The sequence below is a fragment of the Doryrhamphus excisus genome, linkage group LG3 (assembly GCF_037039965.1).
Source record: "Doryrhamphus excisus strain RoL-2023G ecotype Guam linkage group LG3, RoL_Dexc_Guam_v1.1, whole genome shotgun sequence".
In the NCBI taxonomy this organism is placed as follows: domain Eukaryota; kingdom Metazoa; phylum Chordata; class Actinopteri; order Syngnathiformes; family Syngnathidae; genus Doryrhamphus; species Doryrhamphus excisus.
Window position 1 is genome coordinate 5,311,552 of NC_136359.1, and position 21,296 is coordinate 5,332,847.

Consider the following 21,296-nt stretch of genomic DNA (forward strand, 5'->3'; position numbering starts at 1 on the left):
CATATAGCGCTTAATTAATAATAATAATTACATAATAAATAAATAATTATTATTATATAATAATAAATTATTGTTTATAATAATAATATATGTACTATATTATTATTTTATAATACTTTATTATTATATAATAATAGATATATAAATAATATAATAATATAGTCAAACTTTGACGAATAATATATAATATAACATTATTATTATATAATACTTTATTAATATATAATATATAATATATATTATTATTATTAATACTCATAATCAATTTAATTTACAATGCACATTACATCAAATCTCAAAGTGCACATATAGTGCTTAATTAATAATAATAATTACATAATAAATAAATAACAATAATTATTATATTATATAATAATACATTATTATATATATAATATATATATTATATTATTATATAATAATAAAGTATTATAAAATAATAATATTATATTATATATTAATAATAATAATAATAATAATCAATTTAATTTATAATGCACTTTACATCAAATAAATGATCTCAAAGCGCACATATAGCACTTAATAATAATAATGACTACATAATAAATAAATAATAATTATTATATTGTATTATATAATAATATATAATAATTATATAATAATAATAATAATTGATTATTATATATAATAATAATAATAATATATGATAATGTTATATTATTATATAATAATAAATTATTATAAATAATAATTTAATAAATATATTATATAATATTAACACATTTTACATCAAATATATGATCTCAAAGTGCACATATAGCAGATTGCATGACACTTTTACAGATACTATAAAAAATATAATTTTTTTACATAAACAATGCGGCCCGTGAGTCAAAATGTTGACTCCTGCAAAATGCCCACCCCTGCTCTAAGAGGAGGATGCCGACAAAGTCAGATCCTTGACCTAACCCGCAGACGCCAGGAAGATCATCTGAGAGAGGCTGTTATACCTCATATTATATACTCTAACCAGTTATTTTTTTAACAATAATATATAATAATTTGGGGTGCAAAGTGGAAAGGTAAAAAGTAGGTCTCTTCAAGCAAGAGAACCAATGATCAGTCAGAGTAACTGACACCAACAGCTGGGGAGCCATACCAACCTTTTGAAGCGCATGTAGAGGTAGGTAAATCTGCAGCTGCCATTTTATGGAGTTAGTAAAAACAACATCGGGAAGTTGCCTACAACCACAGCTGTACATGCCCAAGTTTTTTGAGCGGGCATTAATTAGAGACGCCAGCGCTTATGTGTTTTTGTACACCGCGTACCCGCTGAGTATCGGAGTGCTAATTTATAGGCGCCACCTACTGGCATGCATAACCATATACATGCTTACGTGTTTACATGCATACGGTGTTGTGGAAAAGAGTTACCTACTTTCCTGCGGTGTCCTTCAAATCTGTGTCCAGTCTAGTGTAGCATTACAATGTAGGGCAGAGAAGAGAAAGATAATGAGAAATGTAAACACGTGAAGAGGGGGCATTTTGGGGGGGGTGTTGGGGCGCGACCTAATTGTTGGTCAAAGGAAAGGGGGGCACTGTGGGGTTGGGGGCTTGTATGGGGTAGAAAGTGGCTTCAAATGCAGGCAGGAAGCAAAACAAGGCCAGCTGGAACCTTTTCTTTTAAAGGGGACCTATTATTATAATAATAATAATTATTATTATTCCTTTTCCACTTTTCTGACCTCTAAATGTAGTTAGTTTGCACGAGGTTTGGGATGGCTGAAAACGCTTGGTTTTAGAGAGCATTGCAAAAAAACCAAAAACTGTTCTTTGTGATGTCACAGAGGAGCGGTGTTCCTTATAGGCCAGTGGTACCTCTGACAAAGTGTGTCCGACAATGAGTGCTCCTCCTCGGGTAGGCAAGGTAGGAGGAGCTTTAAGTCAGAGGTTTTCGATTAGCTATCCAAATACTTCATTCATTTATTATCATCTCCTATACCCACTATATTAGAAAGTGGGGTTCGTTGGTAGCTAGGAAGCACTTTGGCCGTGTGACCAATCACAGCGGAGGTGTGCCTGAAGGCGGTCCGTTGTAATAAATTAAAACAGACCGTTTTGGTGGGAAGCACAATTCATCCATTCATTCATTTTCTACCGCTTATCCTCACGAGGGTCCCGGGGGTGCTGGAGCCTGGACTGGTGGCCAGCCAATCACAGGGCACATATAGACAAACAACCATTCACACTCACATTCATACCTATGGACAATTTGGAGTCACCAATTAACCTAGCATGTTTTTGGAATGTGGGAAGAAACCGGAGTACCCGGAGAAAACCCACGCATGCCCGGAGAAAACATGCAAACATAGCTGAGGGTAGAATTGTACTCCACTCGACCACCGTGCCGCCCCATAGTAATAATATTAGTCATTATTATAGTAATAATAGTATTAATTAATTCATTCATTTTTTTACCGCGAGGGTCGCGGGGGTGCTGGAGCCTATCCCAGCTGTCTTCCGGCGAGAGGCGGGGTACACCCTGGACTGGTGGCCAGCCAATCACAGGGCACATATAGACAAACAACCATTCACACGCACATTCATACCTATGGACAATTTGGAGTCGCCAATTAACCTAGCATGTTTTTGGAATGTGGGAGGAAACCGGAGTACCCGGAGAAAACCCACGCATGCACGGGGAGATCATGCAAACTCCACACAGAGATGGCCGAGGGTGGAATTGAAGTCAGGTCTCCAAGATGTGAGGCCTGCGCGCTAACCACTTGTCCAACATGCAGCCTTGGGAAGCACAAATCCAAGGAAATACAGCTTGAATAGGTGCAGATTCTGGAAGATCTAGTAGCTGCTCTATAGGAGCCAATAACCCAATACAAAGGGTAAAAAAATTAGCATAATAGGTCCCCTTTAAATAGAAGTATAAATATAAGTGTTAAAATATGATTGGTAGGTGGTGCAAAGCTGTTAAAGCCACTATAGGGAACAATTGGATGTGAAAGCAGCAGCTTCAAGATCATCTGCTGGGGAAAGTTGGGAGGATGAAAAACTACTTTATTATTTCTTACTGTATACTAGCTGGAATAGGGTGGGGGTTTAACAGTCAAAGGTTGGTTATTTTGGGGGGATGACACTCACTTTTTAACGACTGGTTAGTAATTTATTTTATTTTTTTTACCTCATGCATGCAAATGTTTGTGTAGCCCTCTGCTGATCATACCTTGCAGAGCAGAGTGAGACATATATATAAAGGGGTCCAGTTGCTTGTTGCTGGGTCATACTATGAACTATTAGGTCACAGTTCATATTACACGTGGCCCGCGGGACACGAGTTTGAGGCCCCCGCCTTGATATGAACGTTTAATGTTAGTGCGGCCCGTGCAAGTTTGATATGGATGCTGTATGGTATCATGTACCCAGAAAAAATTATTAAGTTTGATTAATGTTCATGTTAAAGGTTAAATAACTGTTAATAGTTATCCTCCCTATCCGTGTGGAAGTGGTAAGTTTTTGGCTATTTAAGTTTAAAGGAAATAACTTGAAGGCTACCGTTTAGGTCGCTAGCTCTCCAGTTTGTGAGTTAGCATATGTCTCAAGACCCTGCAGTTGCGCAATATGTTGTAAATAAAAAGAGTATAAATGTGACTATAGTCGTGTTTTGTCATGTCTACAGGGCTCTAATAATGCTTTGTTCATTTTAATCTGAAAAAAATAATTTGTCTACCCACCAACTATGTGTTTTTTATAAGTTTTTATTATTTGCCGTTTTATTATTATTATATTTATTTATTCATTACTGATTGATTGATTTTCTTTATTCTTGATTTGTTTATTTATTTTTCATCTTATTTTGTGTAGAAAAATAAAAAGTAAGATATTTGAGAACAGTGGAATGTTTTATCAGAGCTTTTCTTGTAGAAAATTGGAACCAAAGCGAAGTTTTTTAAATTTTTTTGTTTTTAATAAATGCGTTTTTTTTTTTGGGAAAACCTGATGCGGCCCAGTCTCACCCAGACCATAGCTCCAGTGACCCCCAAGTAAATTGAGTTTGAGACCCCTGATATACAGTCTATGATAAATGCCTAAAAATATCCATATCATACTTTTTAATATCGATACAGTATCGTGGAATGAAGTATCGCGATATATCGTTTTATTATTATTATTATATTTATTTATTACTGATTGATTGATTTTCTTTATTCTTAATTTGTTTATTTATTTTTCAGAAAATCGGAACCAAAGCACTGAAAAAGTTTGTATATTTTTCTGTTTTTAATAAATGCATTTTTTTTTTTTTTTGGAAAACCTGATGCGGCCCAGCCTTGCCCAGACCCTAGCTCCAGTGGCCCCCAGGTAAATTGAGTTTGAGACCCCTGATGTAGACGCAGCGGGTGAACCTATGAAGGTGTGCATGTATTTGAGAGCTCACTTGATGATGCTGGGTGGAATGTGGACGTATTCCATGGGGATGATCTGGCCGAGCTCCTGCAGACTACTAACATACTTTATCTTGCTGCTGAATTTTGAGCTGAAAAAAAACACACAAAAAATACAAATACATATAATTTGAGTATATATTATTGATATTGATGCTCTCTAAATGGTCCACACATAAAACACACATTTCTCCTATAGTCACAGAATGCTGGATGATTATTCCACTTTTTCATGCACTCCAAATCATTATTTAATTCACAACAATCAGTTTGCTTCAATGTAAATGTCAGTGCATAAGCTGTTGAGACCTTATGAAGGGTCTGGTGATGCCCAGCAATGTTCTTATAAACCAGGAAGGATGAACAATGATGAACATCTTCAGGTTCTTCTTCAGTCTGCAGGAGAACAATGTCAGAAATATAAAAAAAACGCTTTTCCTCAATATTAATTTCCAGATACGTGATAATGCAATAAATAAACACATACTGCACCGCCATACCTCCTGTCAATCATTTGGTAGCATTTCTTCATCCACGAGAAGCCGGGCATCCTCCTGCGAGGCGTGGCACCATTGAGGTAGACGATCATGTAGTCTTCTGCTACCATGAGCTCCAAGGTGCTTATTACGTACCTGAATAGGAAGACATTTACAAGTAATAAATGAAAAAAGTATTAAATTTGTTGTCAAGGGACAATACTATAGAAAGTACATTTGTATATACTTTAGGGTAGTCTGAATGCAGCTTAGACTTGGACAAATTTTATTGATCCAATAGAGAACATGCAATATGAATAATATATAACCAAATAAAAACATAAAATAAACAAAACTTGCATATTTACAAATTGTGAGAAATTACCACGCAGGCCTCACAGCTAGGGGACCCGAGTTCAATCCCACCCTCGGCCATCTCTGTGTGGAGTTTGCATGTTCTCCCCGTGCATGCGTGGGTTTTCTCCGGGTACTCCGGTTTCCTCCCACATTCCAAAAACATGCTAGGTTAATTGGCATTATTAGAGCCCTCGAGACATGAAATAACACCCCTATAGTCCAGGTATAGGTATGAATGTGAGTGTGAATGGTTGTTTGTCTATATGTGCCCTGTGATTGGCTGGCCACCAGTCCAGGGTGTACCCCGCCTCTCGCCCCAAGACAGCTGCGATAGGCTCCGGCACCCCCCGCGACCCTCGTGAGGATAAGTGGTAGAAAATGAATGAATATAACACCATGAATTATTTACATGTGCACTCGTGTTCATGAATTAACATTTCCCTTCAATGCATGCCAAGCTCTTAGAAAATGCACTTTTGCCACCTTGTGGCTGTTTAAAACTGCACCAAACATGAGCTCCCCTATTGTGGCGTTGCATCATCACAGCTTTTTGCCTTTTGTGCAAAAATTTTTTTTTTCACATATAAATACGCCTATGGGAGACAGCGTCCATGTGGGAAAAAAATGTGTCAATACATAATGAGATTAATTAAAAAAACAAAAAAAAAAAAAAAAAACTGCAGGAACGGAACTGGAGGAGTCCTTTGTAGAATGAGCTCCACTGCCCCTCTATGTTTGATGGAGTGAGTTTTACTTACAAAAACAGGTTTTCCATGACATAGTGGTAGTTGTCGCAGTCACTGTCCGGCAGGAAGCAGGCCGCAAACACAATGATGGCGTTCTGTTCAGCGTAATAACCTGATGTGCGCAAACACACACACACGTCAGCGTCCTTTATAAACACATAAAAACAAAGATGGAGGGACGTCAAGAGGCGTTAAGTGTCTTTACCCCCATGAGAGACGACTCTCTTATAAGCCTCAATGCACTTCATGTCAATGCGATGCTCCTGCTCTCCAATCACAACGCTCCTCCACAGTCGGCCATCATCTGCTCCACCGCTTGCAGCTCCTGCTGCCACACCGGAGCTCTCAGAGTCCCCTTGTGGACGAATAGAAGAATAACATGAGAGAATGTCATCGATAAGACGGCGTTTACACGTAACTCGTCTCAACCTTGTGCATTAAACTCGTCATCAGACGTGTCCAGCTCCTCGATGTTGACATCCAGATCATCACCAGTGTCCAAAGCCTCGTCCTCCTCTTCTGTGTCCAAGGCGTCTTCCGAAAGCAGGGAGCCTTCGCTGCGGTCCAGCGACACGTTCATGGGCGGAGCTACCAGCTTCCTCCTCTGACTGGAGCCGGCCGACACATCTGCAGACGAGGGAGGGTCTGTCCCAAGGAAATAAAGTTTAAAATGACACTTTAGTGGGCGGCACGGCGGTCGAGTGGTTAGCGCGCAGATCTCACAGCTAGGAGACCAGGGTTCAATTCCCACCCTGTGGAGTTTGCATGTTCTCCCCGTGCATGTGTGGGTTTCCTCCCACATTCCAAAAACATGCTAGGTTAATTGACCACTCCAAATTGTCCATAGGTATGAATGTGAGTGTGAATGGTTGTTTGTCTATATGTGCCCTGTGATTGGCTGGCCACCGGTCCAGGGTGTACCCCGCCTCTCGCCCAAAGACAGCTGGGATAGGCTCCAGCACCCCCGCGACCCTCGTGAGGAAAAGCGGTAGAAAATGAATGAATGAATTTAACGTTTGATGCTATATATATATATATATATATATATATATATATATATATATAGTATATATATATATGATGCTAAGAGTGCTAAATCAAAAACAAGTGTAATTAATGTTTTTATTTACCTTCCCTGTTCTCAGTGTCCTCCACCTCCTCACTGGAGGTCCTCCCCATCATCGTCATCATCGCTGCTGCTCCGTCCTCGCGATGGGAGCTGTGCACACAATCATGATCCAGGACATAAACGACAACGGCGATCACCATGAGCGCGGCAGCCAGAAACACACACAATACGACGCCATAGAAGCCAAACAGCATCATCTAGCCATCCATCTAGAAGAGCAGCCTTTCTACTTTGTCTTATTTTTTCCAACACAAAGCAAGTCAAGAGCGCACGTGGGATGGGGGAACAATACTGAACACTGTTGCCCCCTCGCCCCCTTTTACTCTCCCAGCCCATCTGATCAGCATAACACCCACTAACAACAGGGATTAGATACACAAAATTAGAAACATTAGTATCTTATTTGGACACCTACCGTAGATCTCTAGCCACAGCATCAACCAGCTTCTCCACTATAGGTCACATGACCATGTGTGTATGTTAGGGTGAGCACACACACAATCGCGCAAGAACACAAAGAAAGACAGGGGAGGGTTGCGTACCCCACAGAGGGGGCGGGTCATGAGAATTACAAAGTGGGGCCAAAGCGTCCCATGATACAACTGTTAACAAGGAGCATCATTAAGCAGCAGTACACACACACTCATATAAATGCACACACACACACACAAACTTTGACATTTTGGCGTGATTAATCCGGTATTAAATAACTGAACTGAAAAAGCGAAACAGAAACAGAAGGCACTTTGTCAACGTACAATCAAACTGACCGTGACATAAGGAAGTGGGCGTATCCCTCGGGAACATACTGAGCGTGATCATGCCTGTCAGTCTGCTCGTATTGGCTGCAACGAGGTTCAGAGTAGCTCTCGGGTCGGTGTGTCGGTGCGGGGGCGTCGGTTGTAAACTCTGCGTAGATGTCAGAGGCACTCCGTCTGATGTCGTCGTTTTCCTGCTTTTCAGTCCTAGCGAGTACATAAACACCTTGTAAGACTGGAGCCTATTCCAGCCGACTTTGAGGGTGAGAGGCGGCATATTGACTGGTTAACCTTGACTGGTAACCATGTAAACATGTTTTTTGGCGGTCGAGTGCTTAGCACGCAGACCTCACAGCGAGGAGACCAGGGTTCAATTCCACCCTCGGCCATCTCTGTGTGGAGTTTGCATGATCTCCCCGTGCATGCGTGGGTTTTCTCCGGGTACTCCGGTTTCCTCCCACATTCCAAAAACATGCTAGGTTAATTGGTGACCCTCGTGAGGAAAAAGCGCTAGAAAATGAATGAATGAATTAATGTTTTTGGCTGGCCACCAGTCCAGGGTGGACCCCGCCTCTCACCCAAAGACAGCTGGGATAGGCTCCAGCACCCCCGCGACCCTTGTGAGGAAAAAGCGGTAGAAAATGAATGAATGAATGTTTTTGGCTGGCGACCAGTCCAGGGTGTACCCCGCCTCTCGCCCAAAGACAGCTGGGATAGGCTCCAGCACCCCCGTGACCCTCGTGAGGAAAAAGTGGTAGAAAATGAATAAATGAATGAATGAATGTTGTTGGCTGGCGACCAGTCCAGGGTGGACCCCGCCTCTCGCCCAAAGACAGCTGGGATAGGCTCCAGCACCCCCGCGACCCTTGAGGAAAAAGCGGTAGAAAATGAATGAATGAATGTTTTTGGCTGGCAACCAGTCCAGGGTGTACCCCGCCTCTCGCCCAAAGACAGCTGGGATAGGCTCCAGCACCCCCGCGACCCTCTTGAGGAAAAAGCAGTAGAAAATGAATGAATGAATGTTTTTGGCTGGCGACCAGTCCAGGGTGGACCCCACCTCTCGCCCAAAGACAGCTGGGATAGGCTCCAGCACCCCCGCGACCCTTGTGAGGAAAAAGCGGTAGAAAATGAATGAATGAATGAATGTTTTTGGCTGGCAACCAGTCCAGGGTGTACCCCGCCTCTCGTCCAAAGACAGCTGGGATAGGCTCCAGCACCCCACGCGACCCTCGTGAGGAAAAAGCGGTAGAAAATGAATGAATGAATGAATGTTTTTGGCTGGCGACCAGTCCAGGGTGGACCCCCGCGGTTTAGAAAATGGACGACTAGATATGCAACACTTACCCTAAAACCGGAGAGCTTTGGTGATCTCCGATTTGGTGTTCAGCTGAGCTACCATCAGTCCTCTCAGCATGTCCATAATAATCCAGGATGTCCTCTTGGAACATTCCACCGGTGGGCTCCAGTTGACCACCTCCAACAAGTTCCTCGGTGAAACTTAATAGGTCATGGGAGCTCAACTTGGACGTTGGCTGATCTACATCCGCCTCATCTTCATCATTCTCCTCCTCCATTAAATCTCCAGAAAAGGGTAATCCGAGGGCTTTGTCGCGCGGGCCTCCCGACTCACTCACAGGCGTGCCAGCTAAAGAGCTGGTGTGGGATGCGGAGCTGTTGCTCAGTGACCGGGAGTCGCATGATGACTGGGGGGTATCATGCCTTGGTGAAGGAGGCCTCCAAACATGGAAGTTACCCGGTGAAGTAGGATGCGGCGGTGGAGTTGTGGCGGCCGGTGACCGCCCGTTGTCTGAATCAGAGTCTTCCATTGAAATTTGGGAATGAACATAAACCTCCTCTCTGGTTTTTAGGAAGTGATCGGAAGGATGTCTTAGCGACGGCGACATGCTTCTGCCCATGCTGCTCGGTGTGTCCTCGTAGTTCCCTTCTTTCATTTCTTGCTTTGACTCGGACTGGTGAAAAGATTCAGTTTTAGTTCGAGGGGGATGGGTTTGGTTGAACGTCTGAGATGACTCGGCTTCATGTTCTGTTTGGAATTTTTTGGTAACTTGGGTTTGTCTGGTTTTCTGTGTGGTCTCCTGAGTTTGAGCCTTCAGCACCGAAGCAGCATAAGACAGCATGCTAAAAGTCTCCATGGTTTTTCTTGATCCTGTGGGCCTGTGCCCTCGTTCCCTCTCCGCTTCCTTTACTGTACCGGGAACGATAATGTATTCCATTTCTAGGCCTGATGAAGAATCCCCGTCAGAATTCGAGCGGAGTTCGTCATGACTGCCTGGGTGAAGGCTGTCTGGGCTCGACTTAAGGGTGTCTCTGTCCCCACCGGGGCTCAGTGATACGGTATCTTTTGCGGAACCCTCCGTCGGACCTTCTTTGCTTTGGCTGTCAATGTGGGGAACACTTGGTAGACTGCTGGATGGTGGGGACGGTCCAGGACTTAGGGATAAAGTATCCTCTGCATGAGAGTCATCAACTAGAATAAACGGAGAACCAAGACTCGGTTGATCAAGTGAGTCATTGTTACTCTTGTCACTCGACTCAGTTTGTCCTTCAAAAAGAAACACTTTGTCTGAAACTCCCAGATCGGATTGAATCCGTCTTGTCCTTTCATCAGTGGGTTTAGTCACCGCAATAAACGGGCTGGACTGCTCTTCGAGTTTAATCATATCAGCAGGACTATTGAGGGCTTCAGGGGAGGATGACCGACTGCAGGCTCTTACGTTATCATACTCTGAGGTGGAGATGACCATGCGAGGAACAGAAACAAGGTCGCTTGTGGCTGATATTTGACCTTCTTCCCCCTCTATAACTATTTTGACATTCTGCTGTTGACCGTTCCACTTGGTATCCTGTGCATCCCATAAACCAGTGTGACCCCTAGAGTCATTTCCGGGTCCTTCTGGGCTTGCCGATGAGGAACTGTCCTCTTGAATGGTAGTGTTCCACATCACCATACCACCGTAGGAAAATCCCTGTGGACTTTCCACAAAAGTGCCGGCCCCTGCATTGGAAGTCACTCCATTGAAGGACCCGGAACCTTCGGAGAAATTTTCAGGGGTGGTTTGAGGGGAGAAACTGTCATCCCGAATGGTCATGTTCCACATATCCAGCGATTCAGGGTAAGAGGTTGTGGTTCCACTGTTGGATTTCAGAAAGCCCTTCTGTGCAGAGTAGGTCCAGAAGTCTAGTGTTTGACCACTTCCTGTTTTCCCCTGTGCCTCTTCATCATCCTCCTTAGAGGTGTCAGGTGTTAACGTGATTGGGATGGTTTTCTTTTTCTGAGAGGTTGTTTCTTTCGCTCCAAAGAGACATTCTTTGCCTTTTCTACCTACTTCTTCATCTGGTGGAGTCAGCTGCAGATCAGCCACAGTCATGGAGTTCCACTGATCCCTCAGTACGGAATCTGGGTGCCAGTTATCTTGTGAGTCTGTCTGCTCAGTGATCAGACTAAGTTGCGGTTCGAGGCTCAAGTCCCTCTGTGACCTCGCTTCCCTCTTCCTACATGTCGGACCACCTTCTGGATCTCTGCGCCTTACTTCTTCCAGGTTCTGCGGGCTCTCTCTGGTTCTATTCCATGTGTCATTGGAGGAAGGTAGGTCAAAACCAAGTTCCTCCCAGGTTTCAGACAAGGACGACGAGACGCTGTCCTTGTGCTGCAGGCCACTTATCCTCTCCACCACATCCTCAGGGAAGAACCTGACACTGCAACTGCTGGATGGGTGACCGCCTACCAGACTGTTAACCGGAGTCGGAGGAACAACGGTGTCCATCATCTCGACACCATGCATTTGACCATCAGGATCAGTTGAAGACTGACGACTTTCGAGGCCGCCCAAAGAACTGGGTGCAGAGAAATCCAGTAGATTTAGTTCTTCGTATTCCGACAGACTTGAACTTCCCGCCGTTTGTCTGTCATCATCTAATTTTCCTCCAGGATTTGGAAGAATGGGCTGTGGATGAAGCGCATCAAAACTAAACTGATCCAAGTGGTCACTCCTCTTTTTGCTGGAGCGGCGGCGACTCCTCTCGGGGGGCACAGGAGGGGAGAGAGAAGATAAGCCCAGAGGAGAGGGGTTCCTCATCAGGACACCTCCAGGACCAGCACCAAGAATCTCGCCAACTGGGCTGTCATCACTGAGGAATACCGAACTCTCCTTGGAGGACCGGCTGCTACGGATGGTGTTCATACCACTATCAGGGCTTGGAAGCTCTCCAATTGCTCCCACTCCTGCCATGTCCTCCTCACCTTCTGCGACTCCCCTAATGGAACAGAATTCATTATGAAGCTACCTCAACTTGGTTTTAGGACCTGAATGTTCTTGGTTTTACTTACCTCTCTATTGCTACCACAGCTCCACTGCCTCCTTCACCTTCAGAGCCATCCATGTCATTGATGCCAGACGATCCCTGCGAGAACTCCACGCTCCCGGCCACACCTTCGGTGGAGGACGTCCTGCTGCTCGGGTGACAGGCCAGCACGGAGCACCGGTGATCCATAAACTCCTTGAGGAGGCAACGCACCTCCTCTTCCAGCAGAGAGGTACCCGAAGTAGTTGCGGTATTTAGAGGGACGTGATAGACCTGGAAACACGCCCTGTCCTCTAGTTCACCTGAGAGAGACCAACTACACGTTTCTTCCAACTCGCAGCAGATCTGAAATAGATATAACAGATACCCCAGTTGGAAAATTTAGAAATCAGAAATCTCTAATTGTGGGGGTCTTGCTGCTGTTTCACCTGGTTGAGGAGGTCTGTGTTGCTGGAGTAGACTGCCACCTGTTGGCGGGGAGGATCAAGCGACAGGAGAACCAACAGTCCATCGTAGTGGTGTCGATTACAGAATGACTTCAATGCATCTTCATAATCACGCCAGTGCTTGAAGGATGACCAAGGCATGCAAGATGAACAGTCAACATTAACGATCAATTATTATTTTATGTACTATTATTATATATACAGTAGCAGGCTTTACTACTTGTTAATGGTAATGGTTTAATTTCATTTGAACATGCATCAGATTACAATTGAATGCATCACATAATCAGTTCCCAGTTCCACATGTCGAAAAGGAGTAGGAAGAAGCAAAGCTTATTAAATCCTACCCCTCCATCTGGTACTTTTACAATCAGTAACTGTTACATTTGTTCACTTCCTGCTTTCTAATATAGTTTAAGTTTTCTTTTTCTTGTCATTTTTAGTATGCTCTCTGTAGGCGGCATTATGAATTATCCTTACTATCCTTTTTTTAGCGAGTGAAGCGAGTGTACTTATATATAAACAAAAAGCTCTGACAATTGTTCATTGGCAGCAAATATGCTGACCTAGCATGACGTTGCTGTTAAAATGTGAGTGTAATGTTAGCATTCTAGCTCACATAGCGATGCTAGTGTTGCTAACGTTTGTGTCTTCCTGTCCCACTTGTGACGTTGTTCTCGTTGTCAGTGCTGTTCAAAGTGCAGCCCGGGGGCCGTTAGCCCGCGGCACATTTTAAAAATAGAATTTCAAAATAAAACAGCAAAAATAGTAAAATCAGCAGTAATTTTAAAAAAATTAAGTCAAAATATTCAGCGTAATCTAACAAAAAACATAATATAATATAGCATAAAGTTAAAATATTAAAGAAAAAAGAATAATAAAGAAAAAAGACAAAAATAAAATAATTTTTGGAAAATTAGGTTACGTAAAGGTTATACTATCACAAGAATAAATATGAAGAAAATATATATAAGAAATATAAATATGAAGAATATATATGTATATATATATATCCATATTTATTGTGATAAATATAATTAATCATAATCATTATAATTACTTTATTTTTGTATATATATATACAAACAATAGCAAAATCAGCAGTAATTTTACAAGAATTAAGTAAAAATATTCAGCATAATCTAACAAAAAACATAACATAATGTACCATAAAGTTAAAATATTAAAGAAAAAAGACAAAAATAATGTAATTTTTGGAAAATTACCTTACGTAAAAGTTACACTATCACAAGAATAAATATGAATAAAATATACGTATATAAGAAATATAAATATGAAGAATATATATATATATATATCCATATTTATTTATTGTGATAAATATATTTAATTAATCATAAGCATTATAATTACTTTATTTTTGTATATATATATGTGTGTGTGTGGAAATATGAGAATAAAGTCATAATGGCAAGAAGAAATATCATGCCAAGTATTTAACTGTTGAAAATAAAGATAATGTGGGATCTAATGTGTGAAGAAAAATCAGATGACTATTATAAACACCATTTATTATTGTCATCTGTGGCGATGAGACACAAAGTGCACCCAAAGACACTTTGTGATTTATGGGCTGGCAATTAAATGTTTGCTCTTAAAGCTGCCACCATGCACAGATTATGGTAATTCGCTGGCACACGCGGCGACTGATGGATGGAAAAGTTGCATTAATGGATTGTTGGGATTGTCAAGCAAAAGTTATTTTAGCGATTGTTTTCTTTTTTTTTTGGAATGATTAACAACTGCGTTTATGGCAGCCAACATTTTTGCAAAGCCAGGATTGCTTGAAGACATATTTGCTCCATTTATTTATTTGGATCTGTTGTACTACTGTTGGTTTTACAGAGCTGTGGAAAAGCTTGAAAACTAAATGAGGTAGTTAAGAGTAAAACTAATGTGGAATTCTAATCTCAATAAATTCCTGTATGCAGTCGTCCCTCGTTTACTGCGGTGAATTGGTTCCAGACCGACTGTGATAAGTGAACTTCTGCAAAGTAGGATTCAATAGTAATAGATATAATATTTTTGCAGTTATGGCATAGGAAACATGCTTAACACGTTCTAAGTAGGGGTGTAAGAAAATATCGTTTTGGCGATATATATCGCGATACTTCATTCCACGATACTGTATCGATATTAAAAAGTATGATATGGATATTTTTAGGCATTTATCATAGACTATATATCAGGGGTCTCAAACTCAATTTACTTGGGGGCCACTGGAGCTATGGTCTGGGTGAGACTGGGCCGCATCCGGTTTTCAAAAAAACCCCCCAAAAAACGCATTTATTAAAAACAAAAAACATGTAAAAACTTCGCTTTGGTTCCAATTTTCTAAAAGAAAACCTCTGATAAAACATTCCACTGTTCTCAAATATCTTACTTTTTATTTTTCTCCACAAAATAAGATGAAAAATAAATAAACAAATCAAGAATAAAGAAAATCAATCAGTAATAAATAAATAAATATAATAATAATAAAACGGCAAATAATAAAAACTTAAGAAACCACATATAGTTGGTGGGTAGACAAATTATTTTTTTCATATTAAAATTAACAAAGCATTATTAGAGCCCTGTAGACATGACAAAACACGACTATAGTCACATTTATACTCTTTTTATTTACAACATATTGTGCAACTGCAGGGTCTTGAGACACATGCTAACTCGCAAACTAGAGAGCTAGCGACCTAAACGGTAGCCTTCAAGTTATTTCCTTTAAACTTACTTGGCCAAAAACTTACCACTTCCACACGGATAGGGAGGATAACTATTAACAGTTATTTAACCTTTAACATGAACATTAATCAAACGTAATAATTTTTTCTGGGTACATGATACCATACAGCATCCATATCAAACTTTCATATCATGGCGGGGGCCTCAAACTAGTGTCCTGCGGGCCACATTTGGCCCGCGGGCTGCGTGTTTGAGACCCCTTGCTGTATATGGTATTTATTCAAGTGCAGACACGGCAAAGGTTCATTTCTGATTTGAATTGAAACCTCCGATGGTTAGGTGGCAGCGCTTACGTAGTCAATTAGGCAAGGACGTTGAACGAGATTCATGAGTGAAACGTCCTCACACATAAACACAGTTTAATATAACTTAACAATAATAATAATATAACTTTCTTCACAAACGGTGCCTGTGACGGGGCAGTAAAACGGTAGCAACATGGTAACAGCATGCTAGCAACACAGCCACCTGCTTTTATTACCTCTAAAAGCTTTTTTCGTCTTTTTACATTGATCCAGTTCTTCCCGCTGCCGTTTCCAGCGTCTCACCATCGATTCCTTTATGCCAAGTTTATGTGCAGCAGCTCTGTTTCCTTCTTTATCGGACAGCTCCATTGCTTTTAGCTTCAAAGCTGCGTCATATGCCTTTCTTTTTGCATTTTCCATGATGAGGGTATGTTCGCGCTAATTTAATTTATGCACGAGACAAGAAGTCTTCCTCGAGGCATATATTCCACCGGTCTTAATCTTACCTTTTCTACTCGAAAGCCCCCTGGCGGCCGTTAGAAAAATTACATAAATTGGCCGCATCACTGAATAAGCCGCAGGGTTTAAAGTTTTGGGAAAAAAAGTAGCGGCTTATAGTCCGGAATTTACGGTATTATTGCATGAAATTGGCGTTCATGTTTCCTATTTCAAAACACATGGCAATACTTCAACTAAGTTGAACTATTAGAGGCTAATTCAAAGTTGAAAACATACCCTTGTTGTGATTCACCATTGTTGCAGTATGGGAGGGGTCCTCCGGCAACACAAAGCTGCCTGGCGGATGTGCCTGTCTGTAAATCATGTGGCGGAAAAATACATCGGCCGATATCGATTCAAGTTAAAGAACGCAAATATCAGCCTGATGTATCAGTCGATCCTTAGCCAACATGTTGCTAATTTCAAAGGAAATGCAATCTGGTGTAGCTGCAGCGGGAGGTGGCGTGAAGGCAACATGACGGCTAATTTACTCTGTTCAGAGCCAAATGGCAGCCAGACTGTCTCACTGCATGTCATCTCTCCATCTTTCTATGTGTGTGCATGTGTGCACACAGCTGGGGTGGAAGTTTGTATGAGCATCGTTGAAAGGCTGATGCTAACACGTAATGTGCTTACATGTGCACAAAGTGTAGTGGTAGGTTCATGTCACCCGTAAAGAAGACTTTTGCGAGTGAATGCATGGGGGTTGGGAAGCTTTGTTGCACCCGTCACAATGTCGATGCTGAGAAATGGCCTTGTCAGACACTTAAACGTGAGTGTTTACAATGTATGGGACTGACGGCGGCCATATTAAGCAGAGGAAGAAGGATGTATGGAGGAGCGATGCGTTACCTCATCCTCGCAGGTTAATATTGACACAGCCTTGGCACATACAGAGCCTGCAGCCATCATCAATTACGTTTTTTTTTTGTTGTTGCTCGCCACGAAGGTCCCCTCCGGAACACGTTTACTGTGAGACATACGTTTTATTTATGTCTTTAATGGCTTATTTACACTTAATGTCGACTATTTTGGGTAGTACAATTGTAAGCCCATTTAAAGCCGTAATTACAATACATTGATGAGACAATAGCCACTGCAGGAAGTACATTGTACCGGAAAAAAACACAAGGAACTGCTAATTGTGATTATAATCTCTGATTATATCTACTATATTGGGTAATAGGAGTTTAAAGGTGACTATACCCTTACGAAAAGAAAATATAATTATCAATATATTACTTTAAATATGTTGTATTATATTATATTATTTTTCATTATATTTTCCAACACATTATATATTATAAATACATGGAATAATATATTTTTGTACATATATTATACAATATATTATATATTATACAAATGATATTATATATATAATATACAAATGATTGCCACTTTCAATATATTGAAATATATTAAATCCAAATATATAAGTTTATATATCCCAAATTATATGCAATTTTATATATGTAAAATATAGTCCTTTTTTGGTCTAAATACAGCTGTGAGGATTGGTAAAACACACACACAAATACTATGCAACTCAGCGAGACGTGAATTTACCCCCTTAAGGGAATTAAAATAGTATGTTCATAATAAAAACATGTGTCGGAAGTCCTAATCCGCTCCACAGGTAGCAAATCTTTAGCCCAACCTGTCACCACATCACACAAGCAGCCTCAGGTGCACACAACTTCCAGCCTCATAACTCACACCCGGTGCTTGTAAGCCGCCGCGCAAACACACTTCCTGCTGTCGCCGACATCCCCGGCAAAGAATTAATCAAGCGTTTATCCATTTAGGCTCTTTGCATACCCTCTTACATACTCAACGCTCCGCTGAGAGAGAGAGTCAGCGAGCGAGGGCTTCTCAGGCGACGCTTCCGCCACCCTGATGAATCCATCAAGGCGGCTTTTGATTTATACATGTGTCTGGCGTCACAGCGGTGCAGCTCCGGCAAATGGGGTGGCAAAGAGCGGGCTGACACCGCCCCGCTTAAAACACACAAACTCCACACATATGGGCTCAGAAGTATCATCAACACTTACTTTGCAAGTTGAAGAGAAGTTTGTCTAAAAGAAGCACATGATGCTCCCCTCACTCAAAGCCGGGATCAGGTTTTGTTTTGTTTACTTCCTCGCCCCCCCTTCCCCAAAAGCCCAACAGAGATATGAGGAGAGAATGAGAATGGGGCGAGGGAAATGATGATGAGGAAGTTTGGAAAACAAGCAAACATGAAACACTCTCATGGCCAAAAGCTCTAGTGTCTCGCTAACAAAACCTCTTCTCCATCTTCTCAAAGGGAAATACCACAGAACAAACCTGCATGTACTTTCAAGCACGGGATCTCAACCTGGGACCCGCATTTTCCCTATAGTCATTCATATGAAAAAAATGAGAGATTTTAACAATAAAGCTGAATTTAAAATAAAAATTTAATCTCGTAAATTTACAAGAAAAAAAGGTGAAACGTGTCTAAAAATGCTACTATGCTAATATTAGCATGCCAAGGCCCAGCTAGCTTGATAGTGCTAAGTGATCAAATAAGTAACCCATGAAAACAGCAAAAAATGCCACTATAATATTAGCATGCTAGCAATGGTAATATGCTAATATAATCATGCTAAAATCTAGTATGATAGTGTAAGTTTCTATATGTCTATCTATGAAAATGGCTAAAAATGCTACTATGATTATGTTAGCGTGCAAGCAATGCTAACATGCTAATGTTATTATGCTAACACCTAGCATGACAGTGGTAAGTCTATGTCTACCTATGAAAATGGCTAAAAATGCTACTATGATTATGGTCGCATGCTAACACCTCAAATAATAGTGCTATGTGTTTATATAAGTGCCTACCCATGAAAACAGCAAAAAATGCTACTATGATAATATTATCACGCTAGCAATGATAATATGCTAATATAATCATGCTAAAATCTAGTATGATAGTGTAAGTTTCTATATGTCTACCTATGAAAATGGCTAAAACTGCTACTATGATTATGTTAGCGTGCAAGCAATGCTAACATGCTAACGTTATCATGCTAACACCGAGCATGATAGTGGTAAGTCTGTGTCTACCTATGAAAATGGCTAAAAATGCTACTATGATTATGGTAGCATGCTAACACCTCAAATGATAGTGCTATGTGTTTATATAAGTGTCGGTAAAAAATGCTGCTATGCTAATGTTAGCGTGCAAGCAATGCTAACATGCTAACGTTATTATGCTAACACCGAGCATGATAGTGGTAAGTCTGTGTCTACCTATGAAAATGGCTAAAAAAGGTTACTATGATTATGGTAGCATGCTAACACCTGAAATGATAGTGCTATGTGTTTATATAAATGTCGGTAAAAAATGCTGCTATGCTAATGTTAGCGTGCAAGCAATGCTAACATGCTAACGTTATCATGCTAACACCGAGCATGATAGTGGTAAGTCTGTGTCTACCTATGAAAATGGCTCAAAATGCTACTATGATTATGGTACCATGCTAACACCTCAAATGATAGTGCTATGTGTTTATATAAGTGTCTGTAAAAAATGCTGCTATGCTAATGTTAGCATGCAAGCAATGCTAACATGCTAACGTTATTATGCTAACACCGAGCATGATAGTGGTAAGTCTGTGTCTACCTATGAAAATGGCTAAAAATTTTACTATGATTATGGTAGCATGCTAACACCTCACATGATAGTGCTATGTGTTTATATAAGTGTCAGTAAAAAATGCTACTATGATAATGTTAGCGTGCAAGCAATGCTAATATGCTAACGTTATTATGCTAACACCTGGCATAATAGTGGTAAGTCTGTCTACCTATGAAAATTGATTAAAATGCTACTGATTATGGTAGCATGCTAACACCTCACATGATAGTGCTATGTTTATATAAGTTTCAATAAAAAATGCTACTATGCTAACATGCTAAGTTTATCATGCTAACACCTAGCATGATAGTGGTAAGTCTGTGTCTACCGATGAAAATGGCTAAAATGCTAATATGATTATGGTAGCATGCTAACACCTCACATTAGTGTTATGTGTTTATATATGTGTCAGTAAAAAATACTACTATGCTAATGTTAGCATGCTAGCAATGCTAACATGCTAAGTTTATCATGCTAACAACTAGCATGAAAATGGTAAGTCTGTGTCTTACTAAAAATGCTAAAAACTATGCTAATGGTAATTTGCTAACACCTAGCATGATAATGGTATAAAAGTATTTATATGCATCTATCCATGAAAATCCATGAAAAAATGCTAGCATGCTAATATGTAAACATTAACATGCTAACAAGGAAGGCTAAAAATATCCCGAATAAGTGCTCTGCCATTTTTTGTGTGCCGTTATATGTACAAAATGTCCTATTTCACAAGAATCCTTAAAAAAAAATCCTGGATCCAGACAGATCCAAAATGTATTAGTTCTTCCTCAACCAATTTCCAACAATTCCGTAAAATTTCATCCAAATCCCTTCAGAGCTTCTGAGGTTATTTTGAACACAACCAAACATAATAAAAATGGTTGCTAAATTATGTGAGGTCTGATGTACACTCTCTTGTGACGGTTAAGAGTTCTGGATTTGACGGCGTCGAGGGACCAAAGGGGCTCTTCAATCTTAGTCCCTGGGAGGCCCAGGCTGCACCTGCTGTCCCCCGGTGCCCCCCCATCAGAAAGGCATTTAGCGAGTGCTGTGGCTGCGGGCCCCTTCATTAGCGAGCGTAATTATTTGTGCAAGTAGCATCAGGGCAAAACTGGCCCCGCGTAAACAAACAGAAGGGCCACAGGACCGCAAACAAACAACACATTAGAGACAAATCAACGTGGCTCAAACGGCAGACACCCAAAGTGTTAACCAGCATAGCCCAAACTGGACAATAAAGCCCCTAAAAGAAGTCCTGTAAAGCATAAATGCTTAAATGTCCATATTAACACACAAGGAGGGGGGAAAAAAACAACACATTACTCACAAAGTCATGTTTGTGGCTGCGGGCGCTGTCCCTCCTACAGTTCATCAATTCCACAGCATGACAAGTCGTCATCACGCCAATGCTTCATCTGCTCTTGTGCTCATTTGCATGCCACAAAAGGGCGCGCGTACACAAACCCTCAG

General features: G+C 41.0%; 1 protein-coding gene across 1 annotated transcript in view; it reads right to left on the bottom strand.

Annotated features, from left to right (window-relative positions):
* Window positions 1-21,296, bottom strand: part of LOC131127991 (uncharacterized) — a 42,437-nt gene that overhangs the window by 1,226 nt on the left and 19,915 nt on the right. The window contains exons 7-19 of the mRNA XM_078789258.1: window positions 12,636-12,773; window positions 12,233-12,552; window positions 9,229-12,159; window positions 7,897-8,091; window positions 7,128-7,216; window positions 6,427-6,642; window positions 6,203-6,352; window positions 6,010-6,109; window positions 4,919-5,050; window positions 4,728-4,814; window positions 4,412-4,510; window positions 3,158-3,199; window positions 1,400-1,432 (exon numbers count right to left, since the gene is read on the bottom strand). Coding sequence (XP_078645384.1) covers window positions 1,400-1,432; window positions 3,158-3,199; window positions 4,412-4,510; window positions 4,728-4,814; window positions 4,919-5,050; window positions 6,010-6,109; window positions 6,203-6,352; window positions 6,427-6,642; window positions 7,128-7,216; window positions 7,897-8,091; window positions 9,229-12,159; window positions 12,233-12,552; window positions 12,636-12,773 — 4,532 coding nt within the window. The remainder of the gene's footprint in view (window positions 1-1,399; window positions 1,433-3,157; window positions 3,200-4,411; window positions 4,511-4,727; window positions 4,815-4,918; window positions 5,051-6,009; window positions 6,110-6,202; window positions 6,353-6,426; window positions 6,643-7,127; window positions 7,217-7,896; window positions 8,092-9,228; window positions 12,160-12,232; window positions 12,553-12,635; window positions 12,774-21,296) is intronic.